Source organism: Selaginella moellendorffii, unplaced genomic scaffold (assembly GCF_000143415.4).
Source record: "Selaginella moellendorffii unplaced genomic scaffold, v1.0 SELMOscaffold_4, whole genome shotgun sequence".
Classification (NCBI taxonomy): domain Eukaryota; kingdom Viridiplantae; phylum Streptophyta; class Lycopodiopsida; order Selaginellales; family Selaginellaceae; genus Selaginella; species Selaginella moellendorffii.
Genome location: NW_003314265.1, coordinates 1,524,274 through 1,539,034, shown reverse-complemented (window position 1 = coordinate 1,539,034; position 14,761 = coordinate 1,524,274). Strand labels below are relative to the sequence as shown.

Here is a 14,761-nt window from a genome sequence, read left to right as displayed (position 1 = left end):
CTCGCACACATCCTCGCTGCAGCAGTAGTAGCGATCCGCGGCCATCGCCCTCTCGATCCCAAATTGCAAAGCCTCCCTTGCCAGAATATTTCGGCTGTGCGTGCCTTGCCGCTGGTCTTGGCCCTGGGAATCCGACTCGATCCTACAATCCGCCCGAGGAATGCATCACCCGGCGATGCACGGCCGGGCAAGAAAGATCGATCCGCGCAAAGATCCCGATGGCGAATCCCAAGCCCTGGGGAAGAAATGGTTTCCCTGGCAACCAGATTTTCTTTGGGATCTTTCAATGCAGCTTGGAGCGCCGATGGAGACGAGGAGCGCTGGCGGATGAATCTGAATCCACCATACCTGCGACGAGCAAACTATCCGGATTGGCAAATGAGCGCCGCGGCTCCCTCAATCGTCCGCAAGACGATTCTAAACCCTCGCCATAGCCAGGGCACGCCACCGCGCGACGCCCTTGCAAGCCCCTTGCCCTCGCTGCTTTGCTTCCTTCGCAAAACTCTTCTTTCTCCTCTTGTGGTGTCTTCCTTTGTTCTGGGTGTTGCGTTGTGCATTTTTGCTAGAGCAGGGAATGTCGTGGCCGTTGGATGGGGGCGAATCGGACGGCGCGATCCGGCACGTCGCCGCGACCCGTCATGCATTTCTTTTGGCGCATCCCGGCCGCTCAATCCACAAATCCTGCAGCTGGCGGAGGTCCACGTGGTCGCACTCTCGTCCGTCGATGCCGAGAAGATTGATGAGACCGTCCGATGTTTGTAACCATCTCGCGCCAACAAAAAGTCAACGTGTCCAAGCGCAGACCGTTGGATTTCAACAATCTACGGCCGGAGCAAGCAAATGTTTACACAGTCACAGCGGAGTGAAGCTTCATGAATTCCTCGAAGCTTTTGTATCTGGGCTGCCAGTGGAGTTCTTCGCGAGTTTTGGATCCATCCATCTTCTTGCCCAGAGGTCCATCAGATCCTTGACAGCACAAGAAGAACTCGATCAGCAAAATCGGAAGAACAAGCAGCTGAGTCGTTCGTACCAGTGAAAGTTGTCTTGCATTCTTGGTTCTTGGACACCACGTCCATGATCTCTTGCCTGTTTCAAAGGAATTCCAGAGCGAATTCTCGTAAAAGCTTCACGAAAAATCCCACCTTGACATTGGAGTGCCGTCGCAGCCCATGAAAACGCGACCACGGAAGTCCGTTCTTCCAAGTATGGCCACGCACAGAGTAGCAGCGTCCTAAAAACACACAGACAAAGTAAGAATACGAGAGAATGCGAAAGGAGAAACGCTTGAAAGACGAGAAACTAAGAATTTGAGAGCGAAAGGATACCTCATAGTGAATGAGATTGATGTAACAATCCGGTCGCTCTTTTATAACCGGGAAAGTTCGCCAGTAAGCATGAGCGCCTCGATCAGCACTGTGGCGAGCTAAGTCAAGGCAACACAATCGAAAATCGCGAAGAACTTTGCGAGAAAGGATATGTAAAGTCCTGCCAATCTCACAGCGTTCCCTCCGACTTTGAGAATCTCCTCCTCAGCAGCTAGAATCGTATCAGTCCTGGGACTTCTTCCTTTGGCAACTGTGGGAGTGGACTAATCGAAAAAAAAATAGTGTTCTTAAGTTCATCCACTTCAAAAGAAATTTAGTTCTCTCACCTCCACGCACAAACCATTGTCGAAGCAATCGTAGACCGCGCTGCTAGAAGTGAAGAGCAAAGATCCCTCACCATTCCATCTCTCCGCAGCTCTCCTATCATCCATCCCATCGCAAAGTCGAGAACAATTTCTCCCAAGAGGAAGGATCTCCCAAGAGCTTACCTCACTTCCAGCGCGTAATCTGTGTCAGGAGGAGCGCAAAACACCACGAAAGGGAAGCGCTCGGCCGTGGCGGCGTCCCTCACAACCGGCTCGATCCCAAGCGCGCGCAATGCGTCGTGTTCTTTGCTGGATCTCGTCTGCCCCACGATTCTAGCGCTACCCCGGTTTTCCTGGCGAGAACACACAAGATTTGGAGAAATTCTAGCGACAATTTCCACACCTCGGCCCAATGCTTGGCAATCAATCGCCCCAGCCGCCCGGGCCCGACCACGAGCAAATCTTTGCTCATCGTTGCCCTAGTTACAAATCTAGGCTTCGCTGCTCTAGCCTGGAATTTTACCGCTACTCTTCGCGGGTACCAGGGCTCTGGCAGCAAAGGATTTGTCACTGACTCCATAGCTCCAGTAGGAAGGAAGCAAGAAAAAAATTATTTTTACATGAATGCTTTGTTTTATTTTTATTTTCTATCGGTTAAAGCGATACATTCTTCTACGCTCGCTGTCGCTTGTTCTCCACTAGAGCTTTCACGATATCCAAGCCAAATGGATCGCCCTCTTCGAGCACTTTGAGCACTGTTCCACCGCCAGTGAAGAGATAGTACTTCGGACTGTCCATGGCTTCGTGGTAAATCCCCGGAAGCAAGCTGTGCATTGAACCAACAAGAGAATTTTAGAGAAACTTTGTAAGAACTCGTCTCGGGTAACGTACCTCTTGAAGACCTGTAAGGTGTCTCCTCCTCCATAGAACTTTTGAGCCTCTCGGTTGCGATCAATCACCTCGTCCATCTTGCGGGTTCCCTGCCAGAAGTGAGGGACGAGCCCCATGACCGCATTGACGAAGATCGTCTTTGCGGAGGTTAGCGCCTCCAGAACCGCGCCTTCCTCAAAGGACTTTGGATCCACATCGACCACGTACTTGAACTCTTTTGAGCCGGAATCCTGCTCATTGATCACAGTTACTAGGATATGATCGACAAGCAAGCAAGAAAACTTACCTTGATCGAGATGGTACGAAACTTTCCCTCGTGGCGACCATCCGTAACGTCCGACTCAACAACGTATGGCAGCTCAACGATTTTCTTCTCGTTCTTGTCCTGTTCCACCAGTTCTCTGGCGAGCTCAATGTCCGAGTCCTACACAGTGACAACAATCGCACCGAAAAGTTTTAGAAGAGAAAAAACCAACAGCGTGGACAGCAAAGAGAATGTGCTCGACGTCCATACCTCCACCCCAGCAATCTTGAAGCCATACTTTGCACACAGGAATGTGTTGAATATTAAACCTCCCAAGATGAGCTTGTCGACCTTTTTGTATATTTCCTTGAGGGGCCCGATCTTTGTGTCATACTTTGCACCCGCCACCACAGCGACGAAGGGTCTTGCTGGATTGAGCACTAGTTTTACGTTGAAGAGTTCATCCTGCATTCAAGAAACGGGTTCAGATAAGAAAGAAGCGATTGAAATGCTTACTTGTAGGCAAAGGCCAGCATACGATGGAAGTAGCTTTGTAATCTGATATGTGGAAGCATGAGGCTGCCACGAACCGAACGCGTCATTAACATAAACATCCGCAAGACCAGCAAGCTGGATCACGAATCTTTCACGCTTGTCTCCTTTATCTTCCTCGCCCTGTGTCACAACTTAAGAAATGAACTCAAAGAACCATGAAGCTCATAGAACTTACAGCAAACCAACGAGTGTTTGGGAGATAAATCCCTCCAATCTTGCCCTCCTTCAAGTCGTGGATCAACCAGTTCACGGAAGTGTCGATATCCACGATTCCTTCGGGCTCGATTATGTGGAACTGCGGAACCACGAACTTGATACGGAGCTTGCGTTGCAAGTAGGCAACCACGGCATCCACAGCATCGTCCTTGTTCACGGTGATAGCTTTAGTCTTTTTGTCCAAAGGCCTTCCAATGTGAGTCATGATAATCGGCCTAGAAAAAAAGGGTAGAAGAATGAAAGAGGAACTTCAAGCTAAACTTTACCTTCCTCCGCGTTCCACAATGTTATACATAGTCGCCAGAGTAACATCGATCCTGTACTGGTCCTGGACTCTCCCTAGAAGAATCGAAATCTAGAAATCACATCCAAACGATTGCGATCGTCCTCACCTTTCTTGACAACGTTGTGATCGACGCGAAGAAGCACAATCTTGTCCCTAAGATCCGCGTCCTGTAGCAAGGGCAAGCTCGGATCCAGCTGCTGCGCCGCTTCCCTCTCGTCGTCGACGCTGTAGCCTACCTTCATCCCACTCTCGGGTAGGTATGGCGCCATTGCTCTAGCTAAACCTATCGATCGATATCGATCGTCGCGCTTCTTCGCTCCTCTGTCCTCTCGAAAATCTCTATAGCTAAACCGTCAAATGGAAAACTCTCCTGGAAGCAACACGCCAACACCACAGCAATGCATCGCCACGTAGCACTCTCCCTCTCCTCCACGTGTACCGCTATGACATGCTCGTACGTGAGAAAATATTCTAGGGTTTAAGGGAGGATGAAGCTCCTCAAGAAGAGGATCGCCGCCGATGGCTCCGGCTCCGTCAAGGTTAGATCACTCGGCATTCTTTGCTGGATCAATCCATTCGCCTTCTTCTGTGGGATTTGCAGCTCGTTCCAGAGGAAGACGACGATCTCTGGAATGCCTATAATCTCATTGCAAAGGATGATCAGGTCTCCGCCGTCACAATGAGGTAGAATTTCGAGGGTAGAATCTCCTGTTTGTGTCCTCATTGCGATCCTTGACACCAGAAAGGTACAACGTGAGAATTCAAGCGGTGGAAGGGACGCAGAGAGGGTCCGATTGAAACTAGAAGTTCTTGTGGAGGTGATACCATTGCAACTTTGGTAATGTCCTTTAGACTTTTTCGCATTGGTAACAGGCAACCGAGTTCGACAATATCGCTTCGGTCCTGCGCATTCGTGGCAAAAATCTCACTGAAAACGACCATGTCAAGGTAAGCTCGTGTCGAGCAGAATTACATTCTACATTTGTTTTTGTTTATATCAGCTCGGTGCGTATCACACTCTGGAGATCGACCTCCAAAGAGCCTTTGTGCTGACCAAGGTACTTGACGATTTTTTTTTCTGTGTGTTGGAAATTAACTCCTCGTTGTGAAGACTATATGGGACAACTGGGCTCTGGAGCTGCTAAAAAATGCTACCGGTGAGTGTTCTTCTGAAACTATGCGACGTTTTTAGAAGCGATTTGTTTGTAGATCCTACTGCAAATGCCGATGTAGTAGCGGTGCTGATTGACGAGGGGCTAGCACACATCTGCCTTGTAGGTCAAAAGTATAGCTTCTTTTCCTAAATTTAAGCTTCCAGGTGCTCACTCCTCTGTTTTTTCCTTTTACAGCATGACAACAATCAAGGCACGTGTGGAAGCCTCTATTCCTCGCAAACGTGGTGCAGCGATTGCCGGATATGACAAGGTTTTTATTAGCTGCTCATGAAGTGTATTTGGGTTTGATACCCGTGTCCTGCAGGCGCTGAACAAATTCTTCGAGAACGTATTTCAGGTTTGGCGTCTCTAAACTTCAACATTTCCTGAAAAATTATGCTCACAGGCGCTACTAAGAAGCGTAGACTTCACTTTGATCCGCTGCATAATACTTGCTAGTCCTGGATTTACGAAGGTTTGCACTTTTCTGTGTTTTATCACGCAACTCATTGCTTGTGTTCTCCAGGACCAGTTCTTTGATTACATCAACCTTGAGAGCACCAGGAGGGAGATCAGGCCTATCATTGAAAACAAATCGAAGTTCATTCTAGCTCACTCATCATCCGCCTACAAGTAAGGTTTTCGCGTCTTGTAAAGACTGGTTTTTTTCAGTTGGTGGCTGCAGGCACTCACTTAAAGAAGTCCTTAGCTCGCCCTCTGTTGCTTCTCGAATCAAAGATACAAAAGCGGCCCAAGAGGTACACTTGTTAAGACTTCCAATGCAAGCTACTTATGTAAGCTACTTACACGCAGGTCCGGGCCTTGGAGCAGTTCTTCAACATGCTATCTACAGTGAGTGAATGATTCTGTATATTGGCGACACGCCGACACTTTTTTTTTTCACTAGGACCCTCTGCGAGCGACTTATGGCCCCGCTCATGTGTCAGCAGCGCACGACAGATTCGCCGTCCAGACGCTTCTCATCACTGACGCACTCTTCAGGTAAACGAGCTGTGAAACTTCTTTCCTCGTACGATGTCTTTCCTTTCAGAAACGCGGACATTCCGACGAGAACAAGGTACGTCGAGCTCGTCGAGTCAGTGAAAGAAAAGGGTGGAAACGTCCACGTCTTCTCCTCGATGCACGTCTCCGGCGAACGTAAGAAATTCCCTTTCGCCTCTCGGTCTTCTCACTCACTGTCTCCATCGTTTTCTCGCAGAACTGGCGCAAATGACCGGCATTGCCGCCATCCTTCGCTATCCCCTCCCCGACCTCGAGGACCTCGAAGTATAAAAGCGCTCGTTTAGACTAAAAAGCTATGGTATAGGGAACAGAGGGGCCAAGGAGCCCTAATCGCCAAAGCAATGGAGGTGTTTCAAGTTGCTCCAACAGCTCTCCACATCCCTCATCCTCACCAGGTACTCCAATGCAGGCGCCACACCTCCTCCACCTCCAGGGCCAGGCAGAAAATCTTCCAGCAGCAATGCCGGAAGTTCTCGTCCCCCGGCAGGACAGTAGTGCCAGTGATCGCAAAGCAGCCAGCAGTGAGCCCGCCCTCGGTGTCCGAGCGCTCCGCCGAGGGAAAGTCCCTGGATTGCGTGATAGTGGGAGCTGGGATCTCGGGGCTTTGCACAGCACAGGCGCTAGCAACGAAGCACGGCCTGCCGGTTAGCTCCATCCTGGTGACCGAGGCAAGGGAGAGAGTAGGGGGAAATATCACGACGCTGGAGTCGGATGGATATTTGTGGGAGGAAGGACCGAACAGCTTCCAGCCCAACGATTCTATGCTCACCATGGCGGTACGTAGTCTCTTGATTTTCTTCGCGTTTTGATATTCCTTGCAGGTTGACAGCGGACTGAAAGACGAGCTTGTTCTCGGGGACCCCGATGCTCCTCGATTTGTTTTGTGGGGTGGACAGCTTCGCAAAGTACCAGCGGGGCTCGGCGATCTTCCGTTTTTTGATCTTATGAGCTTTGCGGGAAAGATACGAGCTGGCCTGGGAGCTCTTGGATTGAGGCCTCCAGCTCCGGTATGTCAAGTGTATCCTCTGTTTGTTTTTCTTTTAATAAACGGTATTCATTATTTTCTGTTCGTGCAGGGTGGTGAAGAATCCGTAGAGCAGTTTGTTCGTCGGAACCTAGGTGATGAAGTCTTTGAGAGGCTGATCGAACCTTTCTGTTCAGGTGAGTACTATTTGATTGACGTAGATTTTCCTCTTAGTTGGATTTCAGGCGTTTATGCTGGTGATCCTTCGAAATTGAGTATGAAAGCTGCATTCGGGAAAGTATGGAAGCTGGAAGATCAAGGTGGAAGCATCATCGGGGGAACTATTAAGCTTATACAGGACAAGAAGAAGAATCCCCCTCCGCCTCGTGATGAGTAAGTCTGATTAAAGCAGTTCTCTCTGAGATTTCATTTTCGTTGTAGGCGACTGCCGAAACCAAAGGGTCAAACTGTTGGATCATTTCGCAAGGGTCTCATCTCGCTTCCCAAGGCTATAGCATCGAAGTAAGCAATTACAATTGGTGTGCTTTGACACAATTACGGTTGTTGTGTTCAGGCTTGGCGATAGCATAAAGCTCAAGTGGAAGCTCTTGTCTGTGAAGAAAACATCCGCGGGCCTCTATACACTTGTTTATGATACTCCAGAAGGAACCACGGCTGTTTTGGCAAAATCTGTCGTCCTCACAGTTCCATCCTACGTTGCTAGTGAGATTTTACGACCAGTTTCCGTAAGCTATTTCAAATGCTTTTTTGCTAACGTTTCTTACGATTGTGTTTCAGCCTGCAGTTTCTGATGCCCTCTCAGAGATATTCTATCCTCCAGTTGTGGCAGTAACTTTATCGTATCCTAAATCAGCCATTCGAGAAGATCGCTTGTCCAATGGAGTTTTGAGTGGATTTGGCCAACTTCACCCTCGCAGCCAAGGAGTAGAAACTTTAGGTGAGTTTCTTGGCTTCTCGAGCAGGACTAAATGTTTTGTTTGCTGTTGCAGGAACTATCTACAGTTCCTCTCTTTTTCCAGGCCGTGCTCCCCAAGGCCGTGTTCTCTTACTGAACTACATAGGAGGTGCCACCAACATGCAAATATCAATGAAGGTTTGTGCCGCAGATCCATTATCGCCTACAACGTAATACATAATATGCGTCGCAGGAAGATGATGCTATAGTGGAGGCAGTGGATAGAGATCTCCGTAAGATGCTCTTGAAACAAGACGCGGAGCCACCGAAAGTTCTTGGTGTTCGGTTGTGGCCTCGAGCAATACCGCAGTTCACAGTAGGCCACCTGGATCATGTTGAAGCAGCTCGGTTTGGTCTGAGGAATGCTGGAGTCGAGGGAATTTTCCTGGGAGGTAACTACGTTGCGGGTGTTGCACTTGGTCGATGCGTAGAAGGAGCGTATGAAACTGCCGAGACCGTGTCCAAGTACTTGGCGCAAGTTCTACCATCTTAGCCTCTATGTCTCCCCGCAATCCTGGAAGGTACGCAATGTCTTGAAAGCGATTCTTTTCAGTTGTAACTGTCAACAGCACTCGCGGACTGAAGATGTTTGACAAATTTTTTTTCAGGCAACGCAAGCGATCGTGAGTGATGTTGCCAAGGTGGTCTGTCAGTACAGTCTCTACCCAATGGGAAGCTGGCAACGCTTATCTCCACTTATCGATTTTGTTCGAATATTCCTCCAATTTGTCAAGAAAAATTTCACAGTGCGGTATCGTGCTTCAGATTCTCTCAGTGCGCTGCCATTCAAGCGGCTGGGGCTTTGCTACATTCCATTTTCTTGGAGCCCATGAGGAAGAGACTACCAGAGGTTCGTCTATAGTCAAGAATGGAGATCGTTCTAGCGCAGCACAGGTCAGTAAGATTGGTGTTGCGTAGCTTCGATTGCTAACATTCGTTCCATACAGAGCAAATGGCTGTTCAGCGATCCAGGCAAGAAACAGATGTTTCCTCGCTTTAATTACGTTTTCTAACGCTTTTCTCTTTTGTGTTTCAAAGATGGTACCTCGATCTACTAGATCTCCTCCACTTGCCACACTTCCAAGTCGCGGACTGTTCTCATCCAAGCTGACGAAGTTCCAGCATAAGCGGCAAAGTCGGCCCCATAAAATCTCCGCATCCTGTGAGTCATCTTTCTCGTCTCTTGCAACTGTTCTTAGAGTTTGGTGTTGTCCAGTGCCTGTCCAAGCAGTTACAAGCACAGTGCAACTCTCATCCACGCTCTTCACGCTTGCGACAACGCTGGTGATGCCCTTCTACACCATCATGATTCTGGCTCCAAAGAAAACTTGGGTGAGCTGATCTAAGATTTCAGTTTTGTAGCTTAGCTAACTCACATCTTCTTTTCCAGACAAAGCGTGTGATTGAAAGCAACATCCCTCACGTCGTCCTCGGAGCCATGTACACTTATCTTCTATCCATTTCCTGGACGCCTAACACTCTACACTACATGTTTGCAACCAAGCACTACCTTCCAGAGGTACTTTCAGCTTTCAGCCAAAAGGAAAATTCTAACAAAACTTCTTGCAGCTCGCTGGGATTACTCAAATGTTTGCCAGCACAGTAACCGTTGCATCCGCCTGGGTGCATCTTCTTGCTGCTGATCTATTCGTAGGGAGGTACTCTGTGAATTCACTTTCATACCTCGCCTAAACTCTTGTTTCCAGACAAATCTATCTCGAAGGGCTGGAACACAACATTGAAACTCGCCATTCGTTGATACTGTGCCTCATGTTCTGCCCGATCGGCATGATTTGCCACATCTTCACAAAGGTTCTCAAGCTTGCAAACTTCGCATTTTCCTTGACTGATTCCTTCGCTTTTTTCTTTTGCGTGTGTGACACAGGCTTTGACACTAATGAATCGAGTGCACAAAGTACACCCGGAGAAAATAGCGGCTCCGTGATTAAAGCCAAAGATTAGGATAACATAATGTACTTTTGCGCTGTGTCCTTGAGATTGGTCAGTGGATAAAAAACAATGAGGATATTATCGAGGGTTCAGATGATAAGACACGTCATCTGACACGTAAGCGAATGTCATATGACAGGAATTGGGGATTTTTCTTTTCCGCGCTCATGCGATACGAGCGAAGAAGGCAATTTAGGAGGACAAGTATCCATGGCGAATTTAGGGTTTATCAGCTCGCGATGGCACGGGGATGAAGCGCTATCCGCCCCACGCCTCTAGAATTTCGTGGTGCGCACCTTTTCCAGGTTAGATCTGATCTTAGATCTCGTGTCGCGATTTTTCTCTTTCTTTAGCTCGCGTAGGGTAGTCGCGATTTCGCTTCGCGATTCTGCTCGTCAAGCCAAGGCAATGACATTATTCCTTCCCTGACACTCTACCGCCCGAGCATTTGGGAAATTTTTTGACGTGCCAGCGACTCTCGTCGGGGTCAGTGCTTTCTTGCGGGTCACTGTTCTAAGTAAGTTCCAGCCTTTTGGATAGTTTTTTTTTTTTGTTCTTCCTCCTTGGAAGGACCAAACGTGACACTATCGTCGTGCTGCAGGAGATGGCCGCCGCGGAGATGAGGACCGCCTGGCACAGAACAGCCGCCACTTGCTACTTACTCCACGAGGACGCCAAGCGATCATCAAAGCCGGACGACGAGGCCTATAAGACAAAGGCACAAGGAGGGAAATACGAGCTTAGCGATGGGTGGAGTGCCGTCAGCTCGCACTACTTCTTGCCGGACAGGAAGCTAGATTTCCACTTTCACATGGAAAACGACGGTGATCGATCGCCATCTAAGAAAAGCTTGGGCCTGGAAGCAGAGGCGGGGACTAAGTCACTCGAGTCGGACTGGCAAGCTATAGATTCGCCATCGACGTGCACCACCGATGCAAAAGATTTTGACAAGGACCGGTCACTAGCCGAGAAGACGAGCGTGAGCTGCAGCTTATCCGCCAAGAATCTCGAGGTGATGGGCCAAAGGTGGCGACACGCCAACAAAAGCGAACTGGCAGCTCTCATTGCGAGGAAGTCTTCCGAGGATATGGGAAACTGTGACTTGCCGCCGCCTCTCTCGCCGGCAGCAAAAGGCTTGCTGAGACCTTCGGCCATGAAGGAGGATGTTTTCCATGGTGGTGGGGGGGAGAAGCTCGCAACACCCGGTCTACCATCGTCCGCACCGTCATTGGCGTTTCGAAGCCTTGGAGCTTTGGATCCGAAACTGAAGAGCAAAATCCCGACTCCAGTCGAGATCTCTCAAGAAAAACCGACAGCAGAAGAAGAGAGGTAACTTACACTCCCACTATTTTTTCGTGTGCTAGTGTTTCATACTTCTCAATTCCAGGAATGACGCTATGTTTTGGAAGAACATGGACTCGGAGCTGCTCGGGGAGGCCCTTTGCCGGTCGCAGACACGAGCCAGGGAGGCCGAGAAGCGGGCAGCCGAGGCGGTATCGGAGAGAGACCAGCTCCTAAAGCTCTTCTTCCGGGAGGCGTCCGTGTCGCTAACATACAAGCACTGGGTCAGATACTTAGAGGCAGAGAACTCGATTCTTAGGCGACAGGAAGAAGAGCTAGGAGAGCAATGGCCCCAAGATGAAGACGCTGCTTTTGATAAGATGGACCAGCAGCACAGCTCCTCGCTCAAGCGCTCCAGCAATCCCAGCAAACAGCACCAAGAAGGCATGAGATCTAAGAAACGCAGCAGGCAGTCAGATAACTCGATGGTACTGGGATGTACAGTGGGACTGGCATTTGCTCTGGGAGTTAGTCTCGCGGGTGCTGGCTTGGTATTTGGTTGCACCATGGGCTGGATTCTCATTGCCTTCTGATGGCTCGATTCTTACCTCCTTTGTTATCTGTGAATATCAAATGAATCGCAAATCACGTGGTATATATATTGGTTTAGTTTTCAATCTAATGTCTTGAGTTATTTAATCATTGAATTCAATCCTATTTAAAACACGGTTTGTTTGCTCGCCGGCAAGAATAAATCCTTGCGTGCTTCACGCGCGTAAGCAAGACTTAAGGCGAGTTCTCTCCGCCTTCTTAGTGAATTGCCGCACCCAGAGAACCAGGGCTCCATGAATACCAAGAGATTACCTTCTGTACAGATCACTACATGTAGTCCAGATGATTTCTGCTCTTGCTCGATAGATAGCGGGTGAATTTTTGGAGTTTCGCGGGGCAGCAATGGGTCTGTATTTAGAGTGTATTCCACCTATCTTCTCCGGCTATAAAGGTAAAGGGCAAAACGTAGTGGAGAATAGAGTTTAGTAAAGCCTATCATAAAGGTTATGGCGAGTTATAAAATAAAACTTGACCCAGGTTTAAATTGACCTAAAGGCGGAGGTTGCAGGCATGCATAAAAACGAATATGTGGATGCATATAGAGCACCAATGTCTACTATCATTAACTATAACTAAAATATAGTTTTTCATATTAGTACATCTGGAGAAAATTAATAAAGACAATGGGCTATATAATACCATTTTATTCTCAAATTAATACTTGGAAAATATAATTAATTTTTCTAATTCTATAATCATAAAGACAGAGAATTATTACAATAGAGTGGAGAGAATTTCTAAAGTATTCCACTCCACCCTATTGTATAGAAGGCTATAGAGAGTGATAATTTTATTCACTTTTTAAAACTTAATCTTAAAAAAGAGCTTGAAAATGTAGGCTAAGCCAATTTATAATAAACTTGACTTAATATCTAAGAAGTAACATTCAGTAATCATTATTGTTAAATTTTTTTTCCCACAGAAGGTTCCCACCTCTAGACTCTTAAGAGCATGATTAGGTGAGGCACTATTAACTTGATCCAACTTGTTTAGAATTTCAAGTTTGTAGTTTATAATAGTAATGTAATCTTATGATAAAAGAATTTAAATATAAATAGTATACAAGTCTTTTAACAATGTATTATATAATTTCACATAAACTATTAGGGTGATGACTTGTGCTTAGACTCCATTGAGATGGTGATCTTGTCTATCCTAAAAACAACAAACCATAAAGTGGATTAGCTTTATCTTGCATAAGCCTTCAATTCTTACTCATAAAGAAGCTTTCATAGATCCTCATGCTCACAAGGAGGCTTGGAGCCTCTATTTCATGGAGGCTATTGCATGGCACCTCCACCTCTTCACTAAGAACCACTATGCAGTGAGGAGTGTTCCCTTGTTAGCTGGAGCATCCTCCTCATCATTAGCTCGCTGGCTAAAGGAACCTCAACTAAAGCCTCTTTCCTTACTTCACATGAAATATAGCCTCATCATATGAACCATACACCTGTGAGCTTGGGGTGTCTATTTCACGAGGAGGCCCAACCTCCTCCACTACCATACCACATGGGGTCTCCTCCACCATCACCTTGTGCCCGCATGAAGGGTCTTCCTCTATAACATTATGAGGAAGGTCCTTCTCTACCACTTCGTGTTCATTGACAACCTTGCATTCAACCACCAGCTTGCATTTGTCCACCATCTCACACTACACAATGTAAAATTGCATTGTAGCTGTGGTAGCAACCATGCAAAGAAATAAAAATCTAAAAAGAAGCAAAGGGTTCAATGTAATGTTTACATATCATAAATTATGATCACACCATCCATAGTGACATAAACTTTTTCTGGTTTGGCATCTTACACTTATAAAACTACTTCTTTTGCATTCTTGGGATCTAACACTACTTCTTCTGGGATCTCCATGGTAGTGGGATGCTCTTTTGCCACTCCCTCTTCACCTTCCTCCACAACATCATCCTCTATTTGTGTTGTTGGCTTTGTAACTTGCATGGTTGCATGGAAACCCCCCACACACACACACTTGCTATATTGGGAGAAAAGAGGATAACATGGTCTTCAATCTTGAGCTTGTATATCAGCAAATATTGCCACCAAAGCTATGCTTAAGAAATCCTAGTGCCTGGTCCAATAGAGCATAAATTTTTCTCTTGAAAAACACACAAAAACATAGATGTGCAAAGGTATATAAACAATATCCCCACATGCAAACTCTACTAGCCTACTATCCTCAATTAGCACAACAATGCCTTAATTCCTGACGCTTGACATAATAAATGAGATGAATGACTTCACATGCATTTTAAAATTCAAAACATACTAGCAAAAGGCTTGCTCAAAAGTGCGTCTGCATCAATGAGATAATACAAGTGTTTAGACCTAGCAAGTTAGCAAACTGCCACATTATAGCCATATACCCAGGTGCATATTGTTCCTATTGTTGCAAAACTCTCTGCTTCTTAGCTATGGAAAGAAACATATTAGTACATGCATTGGAGAGGAATGGGCATAAATCAGTTATTTATTTATGTATAACCGTTGCATTATAATGCACCACAACACAATCACTACAACAACCACAAAACTTAAATTAAGGAGCAAAACCCAAAAAGAAAAAACTTATGTTATCGATTTGCAATGCAACTAACCATTATAATGCCAAAAATCACTACACTCAACACCCTAAGTACCTAAAGAAATGTTTTGCATCTACACTCTAATAGATCAAGCTTGCCACCATGCTCCAATTGATCATGCTCACCACTACACTCCAATTAATCACACTCATCATTGTGCTCCAATTGATCACACTTGCCACCACATTAGATTAGGGCACCACATTGTAAATAGGCCACAAGAAATAAAAGATGCAATCAATTAATTGAAGCATAATGCTTATATTAGGGCATGATATGATTGACATACACCTCCAAGCCATGAGAAATAAGTCACAACTGTGAGAAATGAGAGGAGAGAGATGATCACAATTAACTAAGCTAAGTCTCTTGTCAAACA

General features: G+C 46.7%; 5 protein-coding genes across 6 annotated transcripts; 3 read left to right on the top strand and 2 right to left on the bottom strand.

Annotated features, from left to right (window-relative positions):
• Nucleotides 1-789: 789 nt before the first annotated feature.
• On the bottom strand, nucleotides 790-2,251 carry LOC9655659. The gene is made up of 8 exons (XM_002964023.2): nucleotides 2,034-2,251; nucleotides 1,814-1,983; nucleotides 1,652-1,745; nucleotides 1,478-1,588; nucleotides 1,326-1,415; nucleotides 1,143-1,231; nucleotides 1,031-1,086; nucleotides 790-966 (listed from the first exon to the last, which is right to left on the bottom strand). Exons 1-8 carry the CDS (start codon nucleotides 2,208-2,210, stop codon nucleotides 845-847), a joined length of 909 nt encoding a protein of 302 aa, XP_002964069.1. The 5' UTR covers nucleotides 2,211-2,251; the 3' UTR covers nucleotides 790-844.
• On the bottom strand, nucleotides 2,244-4,198 carry LOC9654556 (phosphoglycerate kinase). Its single transcript, XM_002964022.2, has 8 exons — nucleotides 3,929-4,198; nucleotides 3,803-3,875; nucleotides 3,496-3,751; nucleotides 3,282-3,440; nucleotides 3,036-3,230; nucleotides 2,808-2,945; nucleotides 2,522-2,751; nucleotides 2,244-2,456 (listed from the first exon to the last, which is right to left on the bottom strand). The coding sequence occupies exons 1-8, from the start codon at nucleotides 4,089-4,091 to the stop codon at nucleotides 2,303-2,305; spliced, it is 1,368 nt and encodes a 455-aa protein (XP_002964068.2). The 5' UTR covers nucleotides 4,092-4,198; the 3' UTR covers nucleotides 2,244-2,302.
• Nucleotides 4,199-4,310: 112 nt separating this feature from the next.
• Nucleotides 4,311-6,365, top strand: LOC9654555 (protein PELOTA 1). Its single transcript, XM_002964425.2, has 16 exons — nucleotides 4,311-4,361; nucleotides 4,424-4,506; nucleotides 4,565-4,640; nucleotides 4,696-4,770; nucleotides 4,824-4,880; nucleotides 4,934-4,979; nucleotides 5,032-5,107; nucleotides 5,172-5,247; nucleotides 5,302-5,334; nucleotides 5,383-5,451; nucleotides 5,503-5,609; nucleotides 5,662-5,734; nucleotides 5,790-5,828; nucleotides 5,884-5,978; nucleotides 6,028-6,134; nucleotides 6,196-6,365. The coding sequence occupies exons 1-16, from the start codon at nucleotides 4,311-4,313 to the stop codon at nucleotides 6,267-6,269; spliced, it is 1,137 nt and encodes a 378-aa protein (XP_002964471.1). The 3' UTR covers nucleotides 6,270-6,365.
• On the top strand, nucleotides 6,320-8,703 carry LOC9654554 (protoporphyrinogen oxidase, chloroplastic). The gene is made up of 10 exons (XM_024668854.1): nucleotides 6,320-6,775; nucleotides 6,821-7,006; nucleotides 7,076-7,160; nucleotides 7,209-7,356; nucleotides 7,405-7,485; nucleotides 7,538-7,709; nucleotides 7,762-7,921; nucleotides 7,974-8,077; nucleotides 8,133-8,460; nucleotides 8,548-8,703. Exons 1-9 carry the CDS (start codon nucleotides 6,341-6,343, stop codon nucleotides 8,430-8,432), a joined length of 1,671 nt encoding a protein of 556 aa, XP_024524622.1. The 5' UTR covers nucleotides 6,320-6,340; the 3' UTR covers nucleotides 8,433-8,460; nucleotides 8,548-8,703.
• Nucleotides 8,704-9,883: 1,180 nt separating this feature from the next.
• LOC112344344 lies at nucleotides 9,884-11,894 on the top strand. 2 transcript variants are annotated; one of them, XM_024668856.1, is made up of 4 exons: nucleotides 9,884-10,194; nucleotides 10,252-10,406; nucleotides 10,491-11,218; nucleotides 11,277-11,894. In XM_024668856.1, exons 3-4 carry the CDS (start codon nucleotides 10,494-10,496, stop codon nucleotides 11,761-11,763), a joined length of 1,212 nt encoding a protein of 403 aa, XP_024524624.1. In that variant the 5' UTR covers nucleotides 9,884-10,194; nucleotides 10,252-10,406; nucleotides 10,491-10,493; the 3' UTR covers nucleotides 11,764-11,894. The 2 variants fall into 2 exon arrangements, with proteins under 2 accessions (XP_024524624.1, XP_024524623.1); XM_024668855.1 differs by having other exon boundaries at nucleotides 10,243-10,406.
• Nucleotides 11,895-14,761: the final 2,867 nt, after the last annotated feature.

What these genes read in the sequence shown, in the direction of transcription:
- LOC9655659 (XM_002964023.2), bottom strand. Translation starts at nt 2,210, where the DNA reads ATGGAGTCAGTGACAAATCCTTTGCTGCCAGAGCCCTGGTACCCGCGA. An exon ending in TTGCCAAGCATTGGGCCGAG is followed by an intron (nt 1,984 to 2,033) that starts GTGTGGAAATTG and finishes TGTTCTCGCCAG; the next exon opens with GAAAACCGGGGTAGCGCTAG. An exon ending in TCAATCTCATTCACTATGAG is followed by an intron (nt 1,232 to 1,325) that starts GTATCCTTTCGC and finishes GTGTGTTTTTAG; the next exon opens with GACGCTGCTACTCTGTGCGT.
- LOC9654556 (XM_002964022.2), bottom strand. Translation starts at nt 4,091, where the DNA reads ATGGCGCCATACCTACCCGAGAGTGGGATGAAGGTAGGCTACAGCGTC. An exon ending in ATGCTGGCCTTTGCCTACAA is followed by an intron (nt 3,231 to 3,281) that starts GTAAGCATTTCA and finishes TCTTGAATGCAG; the next exon opens with GATGAACTCTTCAACGTAAA. An exon ending in ACCTTACAGGTCTTCAAGAG is followed by an intron (nt 2,457 to 2,521) that starts GTACGTTACCCG and finishes TTCAATGCACAG; the next exon opens with CTTGCTTCCGGGGATTTACC.
- LOC9654555 (XM_002964425.2), top strand. Translation starts at nt 4,311, where the DNA reads ATGAAGCTCCTCAAGAAGAGGATCGCCGCCGATGGCTCCGGCTCCGTC. An exon ending in AACTAGAAGTTCTTGTGGAG is followed by an intron (nt 4,641 to 4,695) that starts GTGATACCATTG and finishes CATTGGTAACAG; the next exon opens with GCAACCGAGTTCGACAATAT. An exon ending in CGATTGCCGGATATGACAAG is followed by an intron (nt 5,248 to 5,301) that starts GTTTTTATTAGC and finishes CGTGTCCTGCAG; the next exon opens with GCGCTGAACAAATTCTTCGA.
- LOC9654554 (XM_024668854.1), top strand. Translation starts at nt 6,341, where the DNA reads ATGGAGGTGTTTCAAGTTGCTCCAACAGCTCTCCACATCCCTCATCCT. An exon ending in CCCCCTCCGCCTCGTGATGA is followed by an intron (nt 7,357 to 7,404) that starts GTAAGTCTGATT and finishes TTTTCGTTGTAG; the next exon opens with GCGACTGCCGAAACCAAAGG. An exon ending in CCAAGGAGTAGAAACTTTAG is followed by an intron (nt 7,922 to 7,973) that starts GTGAGTTTCTTG and finishes TTGCTGTTGCAG; the next exon opens with GAACTATCTACAGTTCCTCT.
- LOC112344344 (XM_024668856.1), top strand. Translation starts at nt 10,494, where the DNA reads ATGGCCGCCGCGGAGATGAGGACCGCCTGGCACAGAACAGCCGCCACT. An exon ending in CCGACAGCAGAAGAAGAGAG is followed by an intron (nt 11,219 to 11,276) that starts GTAACTTACACT and finishes TCTCAATTCCAG; the next exon opens with GAATGACGCTATGTTTTGGA.